This window comes from Panthera pardus, unplaced genomic scaffold (genome assembly GCF_024362965.1).
Source record: "Panthera pardus isolate Hobbes unplaced genomic scaffold, ASM2436296v1 HiC_scaffold_17, whole genome shotgun sequence".
Lineage (NCBI taxonomy): Eukaryota > Metazoa > Chordata > Mammalia > Carnivora > Felidae > Panthera > Panthera pardus.
This window is the reverse complement of record NW_026526732.1, coordinates 142,998,185-143,017,535: the sequence shown is the minus strand read 5'-3', so window position 1 is coordinate 143,017,535 and position 19,351 is coordinate 142,998,185. Positions and strand designations below refer to the sequence as shown.

General features: G+C 39.0%; 1 protein-coding gene across 1 annotated transcript in view; it reads right to left on the bottom strand.

Moving 5' to 3' along the window:
* GLO1 (glyoxalase I) overlaps nt 1-18,752 on the bottom strand; it is a 32,294-nt gene extending 13,542 nt beyond the window's left edge. The window contains exons 1-2 of the mRNA XM_019457013.2: nt 18,580-18,752; nt 3,139-3,221 (exon numbers count right to left, since the gene is read on the bottom strand). Of these exons, the coding sequence (XP_019312558.1) occupies nt 3,139-3,221; nt 18,580-18,663 (167 nt within the window). The 5' untranslated portion in view covers nt 18,664-18,752. The remainder of the gene's footprint in view (nt 1-3,138; nt 3,222-18,579) is intronic.
* Nucleotides 18,753-19,351: the final 599 nt, after the last annotated feature.

Here is a 19,351-nt window from a genome sequence, read left to right as displayed (position 1 = left end):
AGCAATTATATGCCAATAAATTGAGCAATCTGGAAGAAATGGACAAATTCCTAGAAACATAATAAAACTACCAAAACTGAAACAAGAAGAAATAGAAAATTTGAACAGACCCATAACCAGTAGAGAAATCAAATAATCAAAAGTCTCTCAAAAAACAAGATTCCAGGGCCAAAAGGCTTTCCAGGGGAATTCTACCAAACGTTTAAAGAATTAACACCTATTCTTTTGAAGCTGTTCCAAAAAACAGAAGTGGAAGGAAAACTTCCAGACTCATTCTGTGAAGGCAGCATTACCTTGATTCTAAAACCAAATACCCCACTAAAAAGGAGAACTACAGACCAATTTCCCTGATGAACCTGGATGGAAAAATCTTCAACAAGATATTAGCAACCGGATCCAACAATACATTAAAAGAATTATTCACCACGACCAAGTGGGATTTATACTCTGGGATGCAGGGCTGGTTCAATATCCACAAAACAATCAATGTGATTCACCGCATCAATAAAAGAAAGGACAAGAACCACATGATCCTCTCAATAGATGCAGAGAAAACATTTGACAAAATACAGCATGCTTTCTTGACAAAACCCCTCAAGAATGTAAGGATAGAAGGATCATACCTCAAGATCATAAAACCAAATATGAAAGACCCACCGCTAATATCATCTTCAATGGGGAAAAACTGAGCACTTTCCCCCTAAGGTCAGGAACACGACAGGGACGTCCACTCTCACCACTGTTATTCAACATAGTATTGGAAGTCCTAGCCTCAGCAATCAGACAACACAAAGAAATAAAAGGCATCCAAATTGGCAAGGAGGAAGTCAAACTTTCACTCTTCACAGACATGATACTCTCTATATGGAAAATCCAAAAGATTCCACAAAAAACTGCTAGAACTGATCCATGAATTCAGCAAAGTGGCATGATATAAAATCAACGCACAGAAATCGGTTGCATTCTTATACACCAACAATGAAGCAACAGAAAGAGAAATCAAGGAATCGACCCCATTTACAATTTGCACCAAAAACCATAAAATATCTACAAATAAACCTAACCAAAGAGGTGAAAAATCTATACACTGAAAACTATAGAAAGCTTATGAAAGAAATTGAAGACACAAAAAAATGGAAAAATATTCCATGCTCATGGATTGGAAGAATAAATATTGTTAAAATGTCAGAACTACCGAAAGCAATCTACATATTCAATGCAATCCTAATCAAAATTGCACTGGCATTCTTCTCAGAACTAGAACAAACCATCCTAAAATTTGTATGGCACCAGAAAAAGACCCCAAATAGCCAAAGCAATCCTGAAAAAGAAAACCAAAGCTGAAGGCTTCAAGATGTATTACAAAGCTGTAATCATCAAGACAGTATGGTACTGGCACAAAAACAGACACTCAAGATCAATGGAACAGAATAGAGAACCCAGAAATGGACCCGCAAACGTATGGCTAACTAATCTTTGACAAAGCATCCAATAGAAAAAAGAAAGTCTCTTCAGCAAATGGTGCTGGGAAAACTGGACAGCAACATGCAGAAAAATGAACCTGGACCACTTTCTTACACCATACACAAAAGTAAACTCAAAATGGATGAAAGACCTAAATGTAAGACAGGAAGCCATCAAAATCCTTGAGGAGAAAGCAGGCAAAAACCTCTTTGACGTTGGCCGCAGCAACTTCTTACTCAACACATCTCCAGAGGCAAGGGAAACAAAAGCAAAAATGAACTATTGGGACCTCATCAAGACAAAAAACTTCTGCATGGCAAAGGAAACAATCAGCAAAACTAAAAGACAACTGACAGAATGGGAGAAGATATATGCAAGTAACGTATCAGACAAAGGGCTAGTATCCAAAATGTATAAAGAACTTATCAAACTCAACACCCAAAAAAATAATCCTGTGAAATGGGCAAAAGACATGAATAGATATTTCTCTAAAAAAGACATCCAGATGGCAAACAGACCATGAAAAAAATGTTCAACATCACTCATCATCAGGGAAATAGAAATTAAAACCACAATAAGATACCACCTCAGACCAATCAGAATGGCTAAAATTAATAACTCGGGCAACAACAGATGTTGGTGAAGATGCAGAAAAAGAGGATCTCTTTTGCATTGTTGGTGGGAATGCAAACTGGTGCAGCCACTCAGGAAAACAGTGCGGAGCTTCGTCAAAAAACTAAAAGTAGAACTACCCTATGACCCAGCAATTGCACTACTAAGTATTTATGCAAGGGATACAGGTGTGCTGTTTCAAAGGGACACATGCACCCCAATGTTTATAGCAGCAGTACTATCAACAATACCCAAAATATGGAAAGGGCCCAAATGTCCATTGACGGATGAATGGATAAAGAAGATGTGGTGTGTATACACACACATACACACACACACACACACACACACACACACACACACACACACACACACAATGGAGTATTACTTGGCAACCAAAAAGAATGAAATCTTGCCATTTGCAACTATGTGGATGGAACTAGAGGGTATTATGCTAAGCGAAATTAGAGAAAGACAAATATCATTACAACTTCACTCATATGAGGAATTTAAGATATAAAACAGATGAACATAAAGGAAGGGAAGCAAAATAATATAAACACAAGGAGGGGAACAAAACACAAGGGACTCTTTTTTTTTTTTAACGTTTATTTATTTTTGAGACAGAGAGAGACAGAGCACGAATGGGGGAGGGTCAGAGAGAGAGAGGGAGACACAGAATCTGAAACAGGCTCCAGGCTCTGAGCTGTCAGCACAGAGCCCGACGCGGGGCTTGAACTCACGAACCGCGAGATCATGACCTGAGCCGAAGTCGGACACTTAACCGACTGAGCCACCCAGGCACCCCCACAAGGGACTCTTTAATACAGAGAACAAACTGAGGGATGCTAGATGGGTCAGGGGTAAGGGGAGGGGCTAAATGGGTAAGGGGCATTAAGGAGGACACTTGTTAGGATGAGCACTGGGTGTTATACATAGTGGATGAATCACTGGAATCTACTCTTGAAATCATTATTGCACTATATGCTAACTAATTTGGATATAAATTTTAAAAATTAATTAAATTATTAAACAAATTATGAGCACAAATAGTTTACTTACGTCATTCCAAGAATTCTAGTATAAAAATCCAGTGACTTTTTAGGATCTTTAACTCGTAGCATGGTCTGCTGAAACAGAAAATCCTAAGGAGAAACAGTGTATATTAAACACATTTGACTTCTGACACTCGTTACCAACATTAATTGTGCTTTCTGTAGAGAGATACAGTCCACCTTTGCAATGTAATGTTTAAGAAGAAAGCATTCTGGGGGCATCTGGGTGGCTCAGTCAGTTAAACATCCAAGTGTCTGATTCTTGACTTCAGTTCAGGTCATGATTTCACAGTTCACGAGTTCAAGCCCTGCATCTGGCTCTGCACTGACAGCATGGATCCTGCTTGGGATTCTCTGTCTCCCTCTCTCTCTGCCCTTCTACCCTTTGCACATGCTCATTTATTCTTTCAAAATAAATAAACATGAAAAAATAAACCAGTCTAAAAACTACTTTATCTTAATAAGTAGATCTTAATGAATGTAATTAAATTCTTCATTCACACCTTATAATCACATATAAGGCAGCTGGCTCTCAAATTACATGCTTCTAGAATATTTGGATTGTTTTTCTAGGCAGGTGCTGCACTCCTAAAGGTCTTGGTTTCAGCAAGCAGCTGGAAAAGAGCAAAGCTGCCCCTGACTTCTAGGTGCTGGCCTGGCACTCACAACCAGGCCTTGTGTTTCCCCTGGTGAACAGAATCTCAGAAACTCTTACAAAGTCACTCTGTGACTGCAATGAAGTGAGATCAAAACAAATGCAGCAAAACCAATTCCACTTCATACTCTTATTCAGCACAGATTGAAAGAAGGCACTGTTTCAACTTTGGTGAGGTAGGTAGGATCTATACACAGGTTTTCAAATGATCAAAACTATCTGAAAAAATATTAATTACTACTGTATTCTACTACTACTTAGCTATCTAGTTACCTGTTTTTAAAATGTGCAGAATTTACTTAATTTTAATGATTCAAAAACATTTCTGTGAACAGCAATTACTGTCTTACAATATAATAGAGCAGCTCCTGGTACATTTACTACTACTTGTCCCTGTATTGAGATGGTCCCTGGAATTCCTGTTTTTACTTTACTTTTTTTTTTTTAATGTTTATTTATATTTTTGAAAAAGAGAGACAAAGCATGAGCAGGGGAGGGGCAGACAACAAGGGAGATGCAGAATCCCAAGCAGGCTCCAAGCTCTGAGCTGTCAGTAGAGCTGGACGCAGGACTCGAACTCACGGACCATGAGATCATGACTTGAGCCGAAGTCTGACGCTTAACCGACTGAGCCACCCAGGCGCCCTTTACTCTTTTAATGAGCTTTCAGTCCCCTCACCATTAAGCTATGAGCTGTCAATTCTATCAGCAAAACTCTCCTTTCTTGGATACAAGAGAGCTAATTTCCCTGAACTTCTCACCAGCCTAGCCCTTGACCACCTACCCCTCCTGCCATACACACTGGTTGTTACTTTTCTCTCTTACCACATCCTCTATGGTCTATTCTTGGGGAGAGATCCGTGAAATAGTTAATTCAGATCACTCTTCTACTCAAAAACCGTGGGAAGTCTCCCCCATTTCATGAAAGCCAAAGCCCCTCCAGTGGCCCTCTCTGGCTCTGGCAGGCTCTCTCACCTCTGCTCCTGCCCACTCACTCAGCCTGCTGTCTTTGGCAGCTCACTCAGGGCCTCTGCTGGAAGGCTTTCTCCAGAGCCACTTCTAACCTTCTTAACTCTGCTCAAATGTCATCTTCCAAATGAGGCCTCAGCTGACTACTATAACTCTCCACTTAGCCCATTTTTTCATTTTCTTTTTCCATAGCACTCGTTGCCTTTCAATGTGCTATTTACAGTATTTTATATTTATCTTTTGTTCTTCTTTCCCCCATAAAATATAAACCCCATAAGGGTAGGGATGCTTGTTTTGTTTGCTTGATGCAACCTCGGGGCAGAATCTGGGAGAGTAGGTACCCAATAAATATTTGGTGAGAATGAGTAAATGAACTTTCAGTAGATGATGTTTCTTTCCAATCAAGCTGCATCCAACATTACTAGCCTTTTCTTCAATGAAAAAAAAAAAATTGAAACCTAAAATCCTTTTAAAATCTGTTCTGTAATGGCCCAGTTTACCATTGCACCAATGACATTGGTTATATTCATGTTTCATCTTTTCAAACTCTTTCTACCAACATTGGTATCGTTAGACTATGATGACTTTATTATTACTTCCGTTGCGTCCATAAACTCTGAGAGAGTTCATGCTCTTTGACCAAGATGTTTCCTTTTTAAAAATCTAAGGAAAACATTACAAATTCTGGCAAAGATTTATGTACAAGGACATTCATCATAACACTTACATAACAACTACATGCCGGACACTGTTCTAAGAGATTCACAAAACTTATATAATCTTCCCAACAACCCTATGAAATATGTATTATTACCATCCCCATTTTGCTGCTGAGAGAGTGTCACAGAAAAAATTCCATCCCAAGCAGTTTTGTTCCAAAGTACTTGCTTTCAACCACCTTGGCTAAACTGTCTCTAACAACAAAGAAACCAATAAATTACGATAAAAGTATAATTGAATATTATGAATACATTTAAAATGCTGCTTTAGAGGTATATTAAATGGCATGGGGACATGCACATGACATAATAAGTTTAAAAGAATACATATATGTATAATTTATTTAATATGCTATTAAGATTAATTACATATTTTTTTCTTAACGTGTATTTATTTTTGAGAGAGAGAGAACATGTGCAAGTAGGGAAGGGACAGAGAGAGAGGGGTACAGAGGATCTGAAGCGGGCTCCATGCTCATAGCAGAGAGCTTGAGGTGGGGCTCAAACCCCAGAATGTGACATCATGACCTGAGTGGAAGTCAGATGCTTAACTGGCTGAGCCACCCAGGTGTCCCAAGATTAATTACATCTTAAAAGTAATGTTAGAAACCTTTAGTTTTATTATTAACATGGTTATGTACTAAAACTATCTAAATACGTACACATAAAAGAATATTAAAATGAACTTTTACAAGTCTATACATAGATAACAATACTGTATTGTATGTTTATTTGAGAGTTGTAAGAAAGATCTTTTTTTTTCTTCTTAGAGAACATGTCTTAAAAGCTGTCCGCACATACATATGAAGAAGGTAACTATCTGAAGTGATCAGCACATTAACTAACCTTATTGTGGTAGTCATTTGGCAATATATATGTATATCAAATCACTACAATGTACACCCAAAACTTACACATTGTTATATGTGGATTATTTCAATAAAGCTGGAAAAAATAGTTTAAAAAAGAGGAAAATGGAAAGATATAGCATTTTTCTGAGAAGACTCAATATGATAAACAGATTATTTTCAAAGATGAAATGTAAACTCTAATGCCATTTTTAACATTAAAATAAGCCTATACATACATGGCTGAAAAATTAAAGGTATATTCAATATCAGTGGATTTATTCATAAAAAAAAAAGAGGCTTATAAATCCTTTGCTATAAAAATGTTATTTGGATGATATAAAAAACAAGCAGGGATTGCTTTTTATAAAATGAGAAAGTTATTCTATGCTAACAGTTTTCTATTTATCACCAACATATTCTGTCAACTCTCTGTACTACTGGTAAACCCTTGAATGATCTTGAGAAAAAGTTCCTTTCCCAAAAAGATCCTAAAAATGACTATTTATTGCTATGGTTCTAAAATATTGTTTAAAATAAATATATCTTGTGTTTAAAAAGGTAGTTCTTACATTCATGTCTTGTCTCATCAGACAATTTTTTGTCTTTCCTTTATCATGTTCTAAATTTTGAACAATGAAAGATGTCTCTTATGCCTAAACTATCTTTGGGTTTTCTGGGATGGCTACTAGGTAACAAAGGTTTGCTTCTTTGCCTTATAAAAAGAAAAAGGATATAGGAGCACCTGAGTGGCTCAGTCAGTTGAGCATCCAACTCTTGATTTCAGCTCAGGTCATGATTCCAGGGTAGTGGGATCAAGCCCTGTGTCAGGTTCTGTGTTGAGCATGGAGCCTGGTTAAGATCCAGCCCCCCCCCCCCCATCTGCTTGTGCTCACTGTCTCTAAAATAAAAATTAAAAAATAAGAATATAAATAATCATCAGGCTTTGGATGGGGGGGGGGGCACATTGTCCAAATTTCATTAACTCAAAACTACTTTGAAAAAACTTTAATGGTGCAGTCAAGGATGTTTCTAGTGCACAATCCTGACAAAATTATAAAGGTGAGACATGGATGTGAACCAAAGGGTCAAGGTCCCTTAGAGCATCTCTAAATGGATTTTTTAGTGTTAAGATGTGAGACTTAGGTAAATCTTCATTTTTTAACTTAAGGGTGTTTAGCTGCTCCAGCACAATTTGTTGAAAGCCTATCCTTTCTCCATTGGACTGCATTCTCATCTTTGCCAAACATCTATAGAGTATGTTAGTGTGGGTCTACTTCTGTGTTCTCTATTCTGTTCCACTATTCTGTATCTTCTCTGCTAACACCACAGAGTAGTGAGTACTGTAGCTATAGAATAAATCCTAAAATCAGACTTCCACTTCATCCTTTTTAAAATTTGGTTATTCTAGTTTATGTGCCTTCCATATAAATTTTAGAATAATCTTACCTGTATCTAAAAAAAAAAAAGGTTTGTGTTAAACATGTATATCAATTTGTGGAGAAGTGACATCTTTACAATGCTGAGTCTTCCAATGATGAACACAGTAGGTTTCTCTCCATTTATTTAAATCTTTATCAGTACTATTTAATTTTCAACATATAAGGCCTGTATATGTTTGATTTATACCTAAGAAATTTTATTGAGCAATTATATTTTTAATCTTGGTGTTCATGTATTCTCTGCTTAGTATACAGAAACAGAATTGATTTTTGTATGTTTATCTTTTATCCTGCAACCTCAATAAACTCATTTATTAGTCCTAGAAGAGTTTTTTGTAGATTCCTTAGGATTTCCTATGCACAATCATGTCATCTGCAAATAGGGACAGTTTTATTTCTTCATTCCAATCTATATCACTGTTACTTCCTTTTCCTCCCTTACTGCACTAGCCAGAACTTGTAGCACTATGTTGAGTAAGAGTGGTGAGAACAGACATCCTTGTCTTGTTCCCCCAAATCAGGGAAAAAGCATCACCATTAAGTATAATGTAAGGTTTTTATATATGGTCTTTATCAAGTTGAAAACTTCCACTTCATTCCTATTTTTTTCTAGAAAAAAAATAAACATAAATGGTGTTGAATTTTTGTCAAAAGTTTTTTTTTTCTGCATCATTTAACATGATCATGTGATTTTTCTTTAGCCTCCTAAGACAGTGGATTACTTTGATTGATTTTTGAATACTAAACCAGGCTTGCATACCTGGAATAAACCCCACTTGGTCATGGGGGGTTTTTTTATTGCTAGATTATATTTGCTAATATTTTGTCAAGGACTTTTACATTTATATTCATGAGGGGTATTAGTCTGTAAATTTCATTTTTTGTACTGCCTTCATCTGATTTTGCTATCAGAGTTATACTAGCTTTAAATGTTTTTTTTTTTTTTTTAATTTTTTTAAGTAGGCTCTATGCCTAACGTGGGACTTGAACTCACAACCTTGAGATCAAGACTCACATGCTCTACTGAGTTGGCCAGCTGCCCAGAGTAATACTAGCTTTATAAAATGAATCAGGAAGTACTCCCTCCTCTTCAATTTTTTTAAAGGGATAATGTAGAATTGATGTTAATTTTTCTTTAATATTTGGAAGAATTCTCCAGTGAAATCACCTGGGCCTTGAAATATCTGTTTTAAAAAGTTATTGATTATGAATTCAATTTCCTTGTGTTATAGAGCTATTCAAATTATTTCATATTGAGCAAGTTATGATAGTTTATATTTTCTAGGAACTGGTCCACTTCATGTAAATTCCCAAATTTACATATACAGAGTTGTTTTTAATATTCCCTTATTATCTTTCTGATGTCTGCAGTCTGTAGTGGTATTTCCTATTTAATTTCTCATATTGGTAATTTGTGTCTTCTATTTTGTCAGTCTTGCTACAAGTTTACCAATTCTATTGTGTTTCTTTTTTTCAAAGAATTAGTTTTAGTTGTTTCTCTCTAGTCTATTTCTAATTTCAATTATTTCTGCTTTTTATTATTTCCCTCCTTCTGCTTCCTTTGGGTTATTTTGCTTTGGGTAATAAGCAATCTTATTGATAAGAATGTGGTAATTGCAGGGGACTTTAATAGGCCACTTACAACAATGGATAGATCATCTAGACACAGGATCAATAAAGAAACAAGGGCCGTGAATGATACATTAGATCAGATGGACTTGACAGATATTTTTAGAACTCTGCATCCCAAAGCAACAGAATATACTTTCTTCTTGATTGCACATGGAACATTCTCCAAGACAGATCACATACTGTGTCACAAAACAGCCCTTAATAACTATAAAAGAATTGAGATCATACCATGCACACTTTCAGACCACAATGCTATGAAACTTGAAATCAACCACAGGAAAAAGTCTGGAAAATCTCCAAAAACATGGAGATTAAAGAACACCCTACTAAAGAATGAATAGGTCAACCAGGCAATTAGAGAAGAAATTAAAAAATATATGGAAACAAATGAAAGTGAAAATACAACAATCCAAACGCTTTGGGATGCAGTGAAAGCAGTCCTGAGAGGAAAATACACTGCAATCCAGGCCTATCTCAAGAAACAAGAAAAATCCCAAATACAAAATCTAACAGCACACCTAAAGGAAATAGAAGCAGAACAGCAAAAGCACCCCAAACCCAGCAGAAGAAGAGAAATAATAAAGATCAGAGCAGAAATAAACAATATAGAATCTAAAAAAAAGTTAGTGCAGATCAATGAAACCAAGAGTTGGTTTTTTGAAAAAATAAACAAAATTGATAAACCTCTAGCCAGGCTTTTCAAAAATAAAAGGGAGATGACCCAAATAGATAAAATCATGAATGAAAATGGAATTATTACAACCAATCCATCAGAAATACAAGCAATTATCAGGGAATACTATGAAAAATTATGTGCCAACAAACTGGACAACCTGGAAGAAATGGACAAATTCCTAAGCACCTACACACTTCCAAAACTCAAACAGGAAGAAATAGAAAACTTGAACAGACCCATAACCAGCGAAGAAATTGAATCAGTTATCAAAAATCTCCCAACAAATAAGAGTCCAGGACCAGATGGCTTCCCTGGGGAATTCTACCAGACATTTAAAGCAGAGATAATACCTATCCTTCTCAAGCTGTTCCAAAAAATAGAAAGGGAAGGAAAACTTCCAGACTCATTCTATGAAGCCAACATTACTTTGATTCCTAAACCAGACAGAGAACCAGTAAAAAAAGAGAACTACAGGCCAATATCCCTGATGAATATGGATGCAAAAATTCTCAATAAGATACTAGCAAATCGAATTCAACAGCGTATAAAAAGAATTATTCACCATGATCAAGTGGAATTCATTTCTGGGCTAGAGGGCTGGTTCAACATTCGCAAATCAAACAATGTGATACATCGTATTAATAAAAGAAAAGAAAAGAACCATATGATCCTGTCAATCGATGCAGAAAAAGCGTTTGACAAAATTCAGCATTCTTTCTTAATAAAAACGCTTGAGAAAGTCGAGATAGAAGGAACATACTTAAACATCATAAAAGCCATATGCGAAAAGCCCACAGCTAATATCATCCTCAATGGGGAAAAACTGAGAACTTTCCCCCTGAGATCAGGAACACGACAGGGATGTCCACTCTCACTGCTGTTGTTTAACATAGTGTTGGACGTTCTAGCATCATCAATCAGACAACAAAAGGAAATCAAAGGCATCAAAATTGCAAAGATGAAGTCAAGCTTTCACTTTTTGCAGATGACATGGTATTATACATGGAAAACCCGATAAACTCTCTGCTAAAACTGATACATGAAGTCACAGGATACAAAATTAATGTACAGAAATCAGTTGCATTCATATACACTAATAATGAAGCAACAGAAAGACAAATAAAGAAACTGATCCCATTCACAACTGCACCAAGAATCATAAAATACCTAGGAATAAACCTAACCAAAGATGTAAAAGATCTATATGCTGAAAACTATAGAAAGCTTATGAAGGAAATTGAAGAAGATATAAAGAAATAGAAAAACATTCCATGCTCATGGATTGGAAGAATAAATATTGTTAAAATGTCAATACTACCAAAGCTATCTATACATTCAATGCAATCCCAATCAAAATTGCACCAGCATTCTTCTCGAAGCTAGAACAAGCAATCCTAAAATTTGTATGGAGCCACAAAAGACCCCAAATAGCCAAAGTAATATTGAAGAAGAAGACCAAAGTGGGAGGTATCACAATCCCAGACTTTAGCCTCTACTACAAAGCTGTGATCATCAAGATAGCATGGTATTGGCACAAAAAGAGACACACAGACCAATGGGATAGAATAGAAACCCCAGAATTGGACCCACAAAAGTATGGCCAACTAATCTTTGACAAAGCAGGAAAGAATATCCAATGGAAAAAAGTCTCTTTAACAAATGGTGCTGGGAGAACTGGACAGCAACATGCAGAAGAATGAAACTAGACCACTTTCATACACCATTTACAAAAATAAACTCAATATGGATAAAGGACCTGCATGTGAGACAGGAAACCATCAAAACCCTAGAGAAGAAAGCAGGAAAAAACCGCTCTGACCTCAGCCGCAGCAATTTCTTACTTGACACATCTCCAAAAGCAAGGGAATTAAAAGCAAAAATGAACTATTGGGACCTCATCAAGATAAAAAGCTTCTGCACTGCAAAGCAAACAATCAACAAAACTAAAAGGCAACCAACGGAATGGGAAAAGATTTTTGCAAATGACATATCGGACAAAGGGCTAGTATCCAAAATCTATAAAGAACTCACCCATCTCCACACCCGAAAAACAAATAATCCAGTGAAGAAATGGGCAGAAAACATGAATAGACACTTCTCTAAAGAAGACATCCAGATGGCCAACAGGCACATGAAAAGATGCTCAACATCACTCCTCATCAGGGAAATACAAATCAAAACCACACTGAGATATCATGAACAAATCAGGAGACTATAGATGCTGGAGAGGATGTGGAGAAACGGGAACCCTCTTGCACTGATGGTGGGAATGCAAACTGGTGCAGCCACTCTGGAAAACAGTGTGGAGGTTCCTCAAAAAATGAAAAATAGAACTACCCTATGACCCAGCAAGAGCACTGCTAGGAATTTACCCAAAGGATACAGGAGTGCTGATGCATAGGGGCACTTGAACCCCAATGTTTATAGCAGCACTTTCAATAATAGCCAAATTATGGAAAGAGCCTAAATGTCCATCAACTGATGAATGGATAAAGAAATTATGGTTTATATACACAATGGAATACTACTTGGCAATGAGAAAGAATGCAATATGGCCTTTTGTAGCAACGTGGATGGAACTAGAGAGTGTTATGATAAGTGAAATAAGTCATACAGAGAAAGATACCATATGTTTTCATTCTTATATGGATCCTGAGAAACTTAACAGAAGTCCATGGGACCCTAAGAGACCCTTAAAAACTGAGAATAAACTGAGGGTTGATGGGGGGTGGGAGGGAGGGGAAAGTGGGCGATGGGCATTGAGGAGGGCATCTGTTGGGATGAGCACGGGGTGTTGTATGGAAACCAATTTGACAATAAATTTCATATTAAAAAAAATAATAAATCTATCCAGTGATGTCCTAAAAAACAAACAAAGTGCTGCATCACCCCCAGCAAGGAGTCTTCTTAAGGCTCAAATAAACAGACTCCACAGGGCTTGGACAGACTCCACAGCCCTCAGGACAACCACAGGCTGAAAGGGTTTGTCAGAAAAACACAGCTTGCCAACAGAGCAGTGTTAGGTGTTCCTTTTCAGCAGGAGTACCTCAAGATGTCCAGCAGCTCAGGCACAGGGAGAAGATCTGCACTGGTAGGAGCCAGAATCACCCTGGTGTAGAAGCCCTATGTGTACCACAAGCACCAGTGTCTCCAGTAAAAATCCCATGGGCACAGCTTCCAGAATTTCCCCAAGGGACAGTTACAAGAGACCAAAGCCATGACTTCCTATTAGATATTGATAATTCTCCCTCTCCAAATGCAATTTACCAATCAGCTTATCTTTTATCATAAGCAATATCGCTAAGTAACAAACATATTTTTAATGGTTTCTTGGGAGACAGCTAGAGTTAACCAAATTCACATTCTCATCAAAGGGTTAAGGGCTGATATGCTTCTAGGTATCATATCTCCTATAAAACAAAAATGGATCAAGTTTTGGTCTTTCCTGACTTCTTAAAACTACAGTTGCCTTGAGTGAAAGACCCTTTTGGAAATACAAGCATATCTGAGGGGAACAAAATTGTCTTCTATTAACAGCTGGAGAACATGGTTGATGCACAGGATGGTTTGATATGGTTTTTTTCTTCAGTATCTTCCTCCTTCTAGAGTTATTTGCCTGACTCAACCTATGTCAGAATGTGATAAATTGTTCCTGAAAATAATTCAGCAACTCCCTTTACATTTATTCTGTCTTATCTAAATTGGTTTCATGTGGTTCTTTCCTTCCCACTCTATAAGTCAACAGCCAAAGACATACTTCAAGTGTACTCACCCTACAGATAAGAGAGACAGAAATAGATAGGAGACACAAAGGAATTTTTTTTTTTAATTTAAAATTTACCTGTGAAATTTGTAAACACCCCTGCCAGACTACTCTTACAACAGATGAAAGAAACAGGAAAATCCCAGAAGCCCTCAGGACCACCAGGACTTTAAAATCTCATGCAAAGGGACAGAAAAAACACACAAGTGTCAGAGAAATAATTCTTCACAAGCAATATGGCTCAAATGCTGGCTCCACCCCCATTACTTTGAGTAAATCGTTACTTTTCTTGAACCTCAGTTTTCACATCTTTAGAATGGGGATAATTATAGTTCTCTGCTTGTAGGGCTGAGTTGGAAAGTATATGGGATAGTGCACGTTAGTGTTTAGCATAGGGCCTCTAGAATCCCTTGTCAGCCCAAGCCAGAGACCTGAAGTCTTCCTAGATTTCTCCCTCTCCACTTCTCTGTAATCCATTCCAAGTGTCCTATCAACCTGACTGATTAAACGCCTCTGAAATCTTTCTCCTTGTCTTTTTTTTTTTTTTTAATGTTTATTCATCTTTTGAGACAGAGAGAGACAGAGCATGAACAGGAGAGGGTCAGAGAGAGAGGGAGATACAGAATCTGAAACAGGGTCCAGGCTCTGAGCTGTCAACACAGAGCCCAACACGGGGCTTGAACTCACGGACCGTGAGATCATGACCTGGGCCGAAGTCGGACACTCAACCGACTGAGCCACCCAGGTGCCCCTCTCCTTGTCTTTATAAATGAGCACCACCTTCCTCATGTCCTCACTACTTCCTCCCTGAATGTCTGTCATAGCCTCCCTGGTCTCTGCTCCTTGCAGTTTTCCCCAGATGCAATCCACTGACTTTCCCATAAAGCACCAGAGTGATCTTTCTATAGTGAAAACCCAATTGTGTCACTTCTGGGTTTAAAATAATTCCTTCAGTGGTGCTTCACAGCTTTTAGGAGAAAGTCCCCAAAACAAGCACATATTGGTTATTGCATACTTCTCTAACTTCATCATTTGTCAGCATTACCCTAAACTGGTCATTTCAAACATTTCTGGTAAACCCTTATCAGTTAAAAAAGAGAGCATCAGCCCCAATAAATATGTATTTATTTTAATTATATACATTTACAAATATACTAATAAAACATATATATTATAGGGGCGCCTGGATGGCTCAGTATGCTAGGCATCCGACTTTGGCTCAGGTCATGATCTTGCAGTTCATGGGTTTGAGCCCCGCATAGCGCTCTGTGCCTGGAGTCTGTTTCAAATTCTGTGTCTCCCTCTCTCTCTGCCCCTCCCCAGCTCATGCTCTGTCTCTGTCTGTCTCCCAAAAATGAACAGATGTTAAAAAAAATACACACACACACACACACACACACACACACACACACACACACACATATATATATTATAAAATATATTTACCAAATAGAAACCCTTACATGGTGAGAAATCTTTACAGGGGCAGTGAGTGCTCATATTTTCTTTGGACATCCTGATGATTGTCCTGTGTACCTTCCCCTCAACTCCCATTGCCTATAACTTAGTCTCATATTACCTGTAGATTCCTGCATCAGTTCTCAGAAGTTATTGTGCTTTTTATATTTGTATGATTCTCTCTGCCTAGATTCTTTCTGCCTATAATGTATGATTCTCTCTGCCTAGAACAGTCTTTCATCCATCTGGCCACTGTCCTTCCTTCCTCCTCTCCATTCTCTCTTCCACCTACCCCTGCACCAATTCTATCAGCTTAAGTGTCGCCAAGACTCAGAGTTTTCCCTGACCCGATCACCCCCCACTCAGATGGGACAGGACTCCAAATTATTATATTAAAGGACACTGAGAGAGTAAAAAGAATTAATTTCAGGAGATTATCACTTAGGGGAAAAAAAAGTATTTGGCCTTATGAAGACAGTTGGCCAATAAGATTACCCAGGATGTGGGACAACTATACATTCCTTGACCTGCCTTTATGACAAAGGTGCAAATGATCAACAGGGAAGTTGACTTTCTACCACCGCTACCCTATACTTTCCAAACCAGGCCCTCATCATTTATTTCACCTTCTGGAAGAACCTTTTAGGTGTCCTCGTCCCCTTCAGGCCTGGATCCCTCCAATCAATTCTACAAAAATGCTGTGAAACCCTGAATGGTTCCCTACTACCTATATAAAATCCAACTTCCTTAGATGTGACATTCAAAAGCTCTCTCCATGATCTGGCTCCAACCTACCATTCTAGCCTTCTCCACCACTGCTCCACTGCTTAGATAACCTGAACTTCAACCAAAAACATGTAACTCACCTCTCCAGAACATGACTTCACTGCATCATTTTGCCATCTCACCACATTTTTGCTCATATATTTCCTTCACCTAGAATGCCTCCTCCCATATAACTCTGTCTCCCAGGTGATTCTGGACCCCCATCCACCTTTCAAGACATAGACTCACCCCCACCTTCCACTTGATGCACTCCCTGATCCCCACAGTTGAAACACAACCTTGAATTATATCACTTTTCATAGAGAACATTAATACATTTTATCTTCCTAGCAGCTCTCTTTATGTTGCTTTTACAAACTCAGCTCAATACCCTGCTAAGATCACTGCAGCCAATGACAGAACTGGGGGTTCAGATGTAGGTCTTTGGACTTCAAATACCCCATATATATAACATACTACAGATGCTACCTTCAAAAATTTCTACCTCTTGTGCTCCAAAGGTGGTTTATAATTTCAATAGCACATTTATCTCAGCTCCATCTTATATTGGAGTTGGTGTCTGTTTGATTGAGACCTCATCTGGTTCAGCCCAGTATCCCCCATACATACTATGTTTTTATATATAGCAGTGTGTGTGTGTGTGTATGTGTGTGTGTGTTTATATATATAAATAAAATCAGCAATCAGACTGAATCTAATTTAGGTCTTTTACTTTCCTTCATGTCAACTTCCAAAATTACTGCTGAAGTCAGTACTCCAGAAGCAGAACAGGGTGGAGGCTGGGAGCATGAGCTCCTCTCTGGGCAAGTTACTCAAGTTGCTCAATACCTCTATCCTGGAGTCTTCTCATTTATAAAATGGAGATAATAATTATGCCTTCTTCGTAGAGTTGTTATGAGGATTAAATTAAGTAATGTACTTCAAACAACAACCCAGGGCCTGGCACACTCAAGCTGTTATTACCTATCCATTTTATGTCCCCTACATGGTACCTCAAGGGCCAAAAATTACTGATTTCAAGAAGTAATTACTCCAAACAATCAAGAGAATTTTCAATTTTATGTAGTGTAAATTAAGAATGCAATGGGCACCTGGGTGGCTCAGTCGGTTAGGCATTGGACTCTTGATTTTGGTTCAGGTCATGATCTCACAGTTCGTGAGTTTGGCCCCACTTCGGGCTCTCTCTTCCCTCTTGGAATTCTCTCTCTCTCTCTCTCTCTCTCTCTCTCTCTCTCTCCCTGTCTCTCTCTCAAAAATAAACTGTAAATAAAAACGCAAGAAAATGTATTTAATACATTTTATAAAAGTCTCTGAAATATTTTTTTAAATAGCCCAGCACATAAAATCTCCAGTTATCTAGGAAATTAATTTATACTGAATGACTCAGTTTATATTTTGTGAAATAACTAGGTATTACTATTAGAGGAAATACAAGTGAAATGAGTGTGAAAGGAAATTTCTTTCTTTTCTTCCCTCCCTCTCTCTTCTGTCCCAATATTTCTCAGTGACTACCATTTTGCCCTAAGCTAAGGACCAGGTGCCAAAGGCTTTAGCAATGAGAGAGGTGTCTGACTCTTCACCCTGAAGGTAAAGAGCAAGCAGGGAGCAAACTCAGTTCCTCTTTGAGGTCTGCATAAAACACGTATTCAATCTTCAAGGAATTTAGAAATTCCCCCATCTAATTTAAAAAAATACAAAGTCGTTTACTGACACTGACAAGTACACCGGAATAACCCCCACTCCCCGCCGCAAGCGGCAGTTGTGTCAAATCCTGGCAGCATGGAGGCACCACACCTGAGTGAGTTACACTGACTGGGTAGAGACATGTTAAGCAAGCTGGAGGGAGGCAACAAGTCATTCCTCTTACTGGGTCTCGGCTGCAATGAGAGGATCGGTGAAAGAATTTCTAAGATTCCCTTTGGATCTAAGCTCCACGATTCTGTCACCTTTCTTGGGGGCCACCATGCACAGGGAGGGCAGAAGTGTGACCGTGAGCAACCATAAAAACCAAGCAAAAGCGAAATTCTGGGCGCGGTTAAACTCGGAGATCAGATTAGTTTGGAGGAGTTAAGCCAGCAGCCAGAGCAGGCTGGGAGGGGCCGGCGTGGATAAGGACCTTCGAACCTGGACTGGGAGTTCTGAAGCTCCTCTTATCCGCCATAGCTACTGGCCCGGGGAACACGCACACGCACGGATAAGGGATCTGACCCTGGCTTGGCCGTGGCTTCCAGTTACCGTCCCCAAATAAACAAGTTAATACAAGAAGGGTCACAGTCTCTGAGGAAATGGATCCTCTCACGCATCCCCTATTGGACACCACTAGCCATTTACCCAGCCCATTCTGGTCCCCCCTAGGCAGCCAGAGCTGCGGTGGCGACGGTCGGATGGGGTTCGAATCCAGCCGGAGCCCGGCCTGGCTGTGCCGGGGACGTGCGCCCTCCCGGGGCCCGAGCTACGGCCTGCGGGGCCGCGACTTGGGAGAAGGAGGTTCTGCGCCCACCTTGGTGCTGGGGTCCGGGTCGGAGCAGCAACCGAGGGCAGCCTCGTCGGTAAGGCCGCTGGACACGGGCTGCGGTTCTGCCATGGCCGCACTGCTGTATTACTGACGACCGTCTGAGAACGCAGCAACCAGCCACAATCCTCCCGGCCTCTCCTAGGGACGGCGCCGCGGGGAGGGCGGCCGCTGACTTCCAGCCAATCGCTGCGCGTACAGCAAGTTGACTCTCTGCAGATTGGGTCCCAGTAAGTCAGCGCCTCCAGCCACACGACTCTGTGCCTCAAGACTACAACTCCCAAGGTGCCTTGCACTTGAAGAGGGTGGCTGGCTGAGGAAACACAAATTCCCTGCGGGCCGGAAAGAGTGGTTTTCTGGGTATTGCTTCCTGACCTGATGTTTTTTTTTTTTTCCTGCTTAATTGTTAAAGTTCAGGAAGCACCCAGACCTCAGGGATGCAACTTGGTAGAAAATTGAAACCTGATGAAAAGAGAATTGGGAGCTTTCCTTTTTAAATTATAAGGATCCAAAAGTATTTTCTCAGTTTAAGCAGTACAGAATAATTGAAACAACCCTGACTTAGTAAAAAAAAAATCTAGACTCAAGTTTTGGTTCCACTATTTATTCGCTATAGAAGCTTGAATAATTACTGGCCCCCCTCTGAGCTTCCTTGCAGGATTTTGGTGAGGTTCAAATGAGGTTTAAGTCACAGTTTCACTACTTATGATTTAAATGTCCACAACTTGCAGTGTGTGTTTACATTAATTTTGCTAAGGCA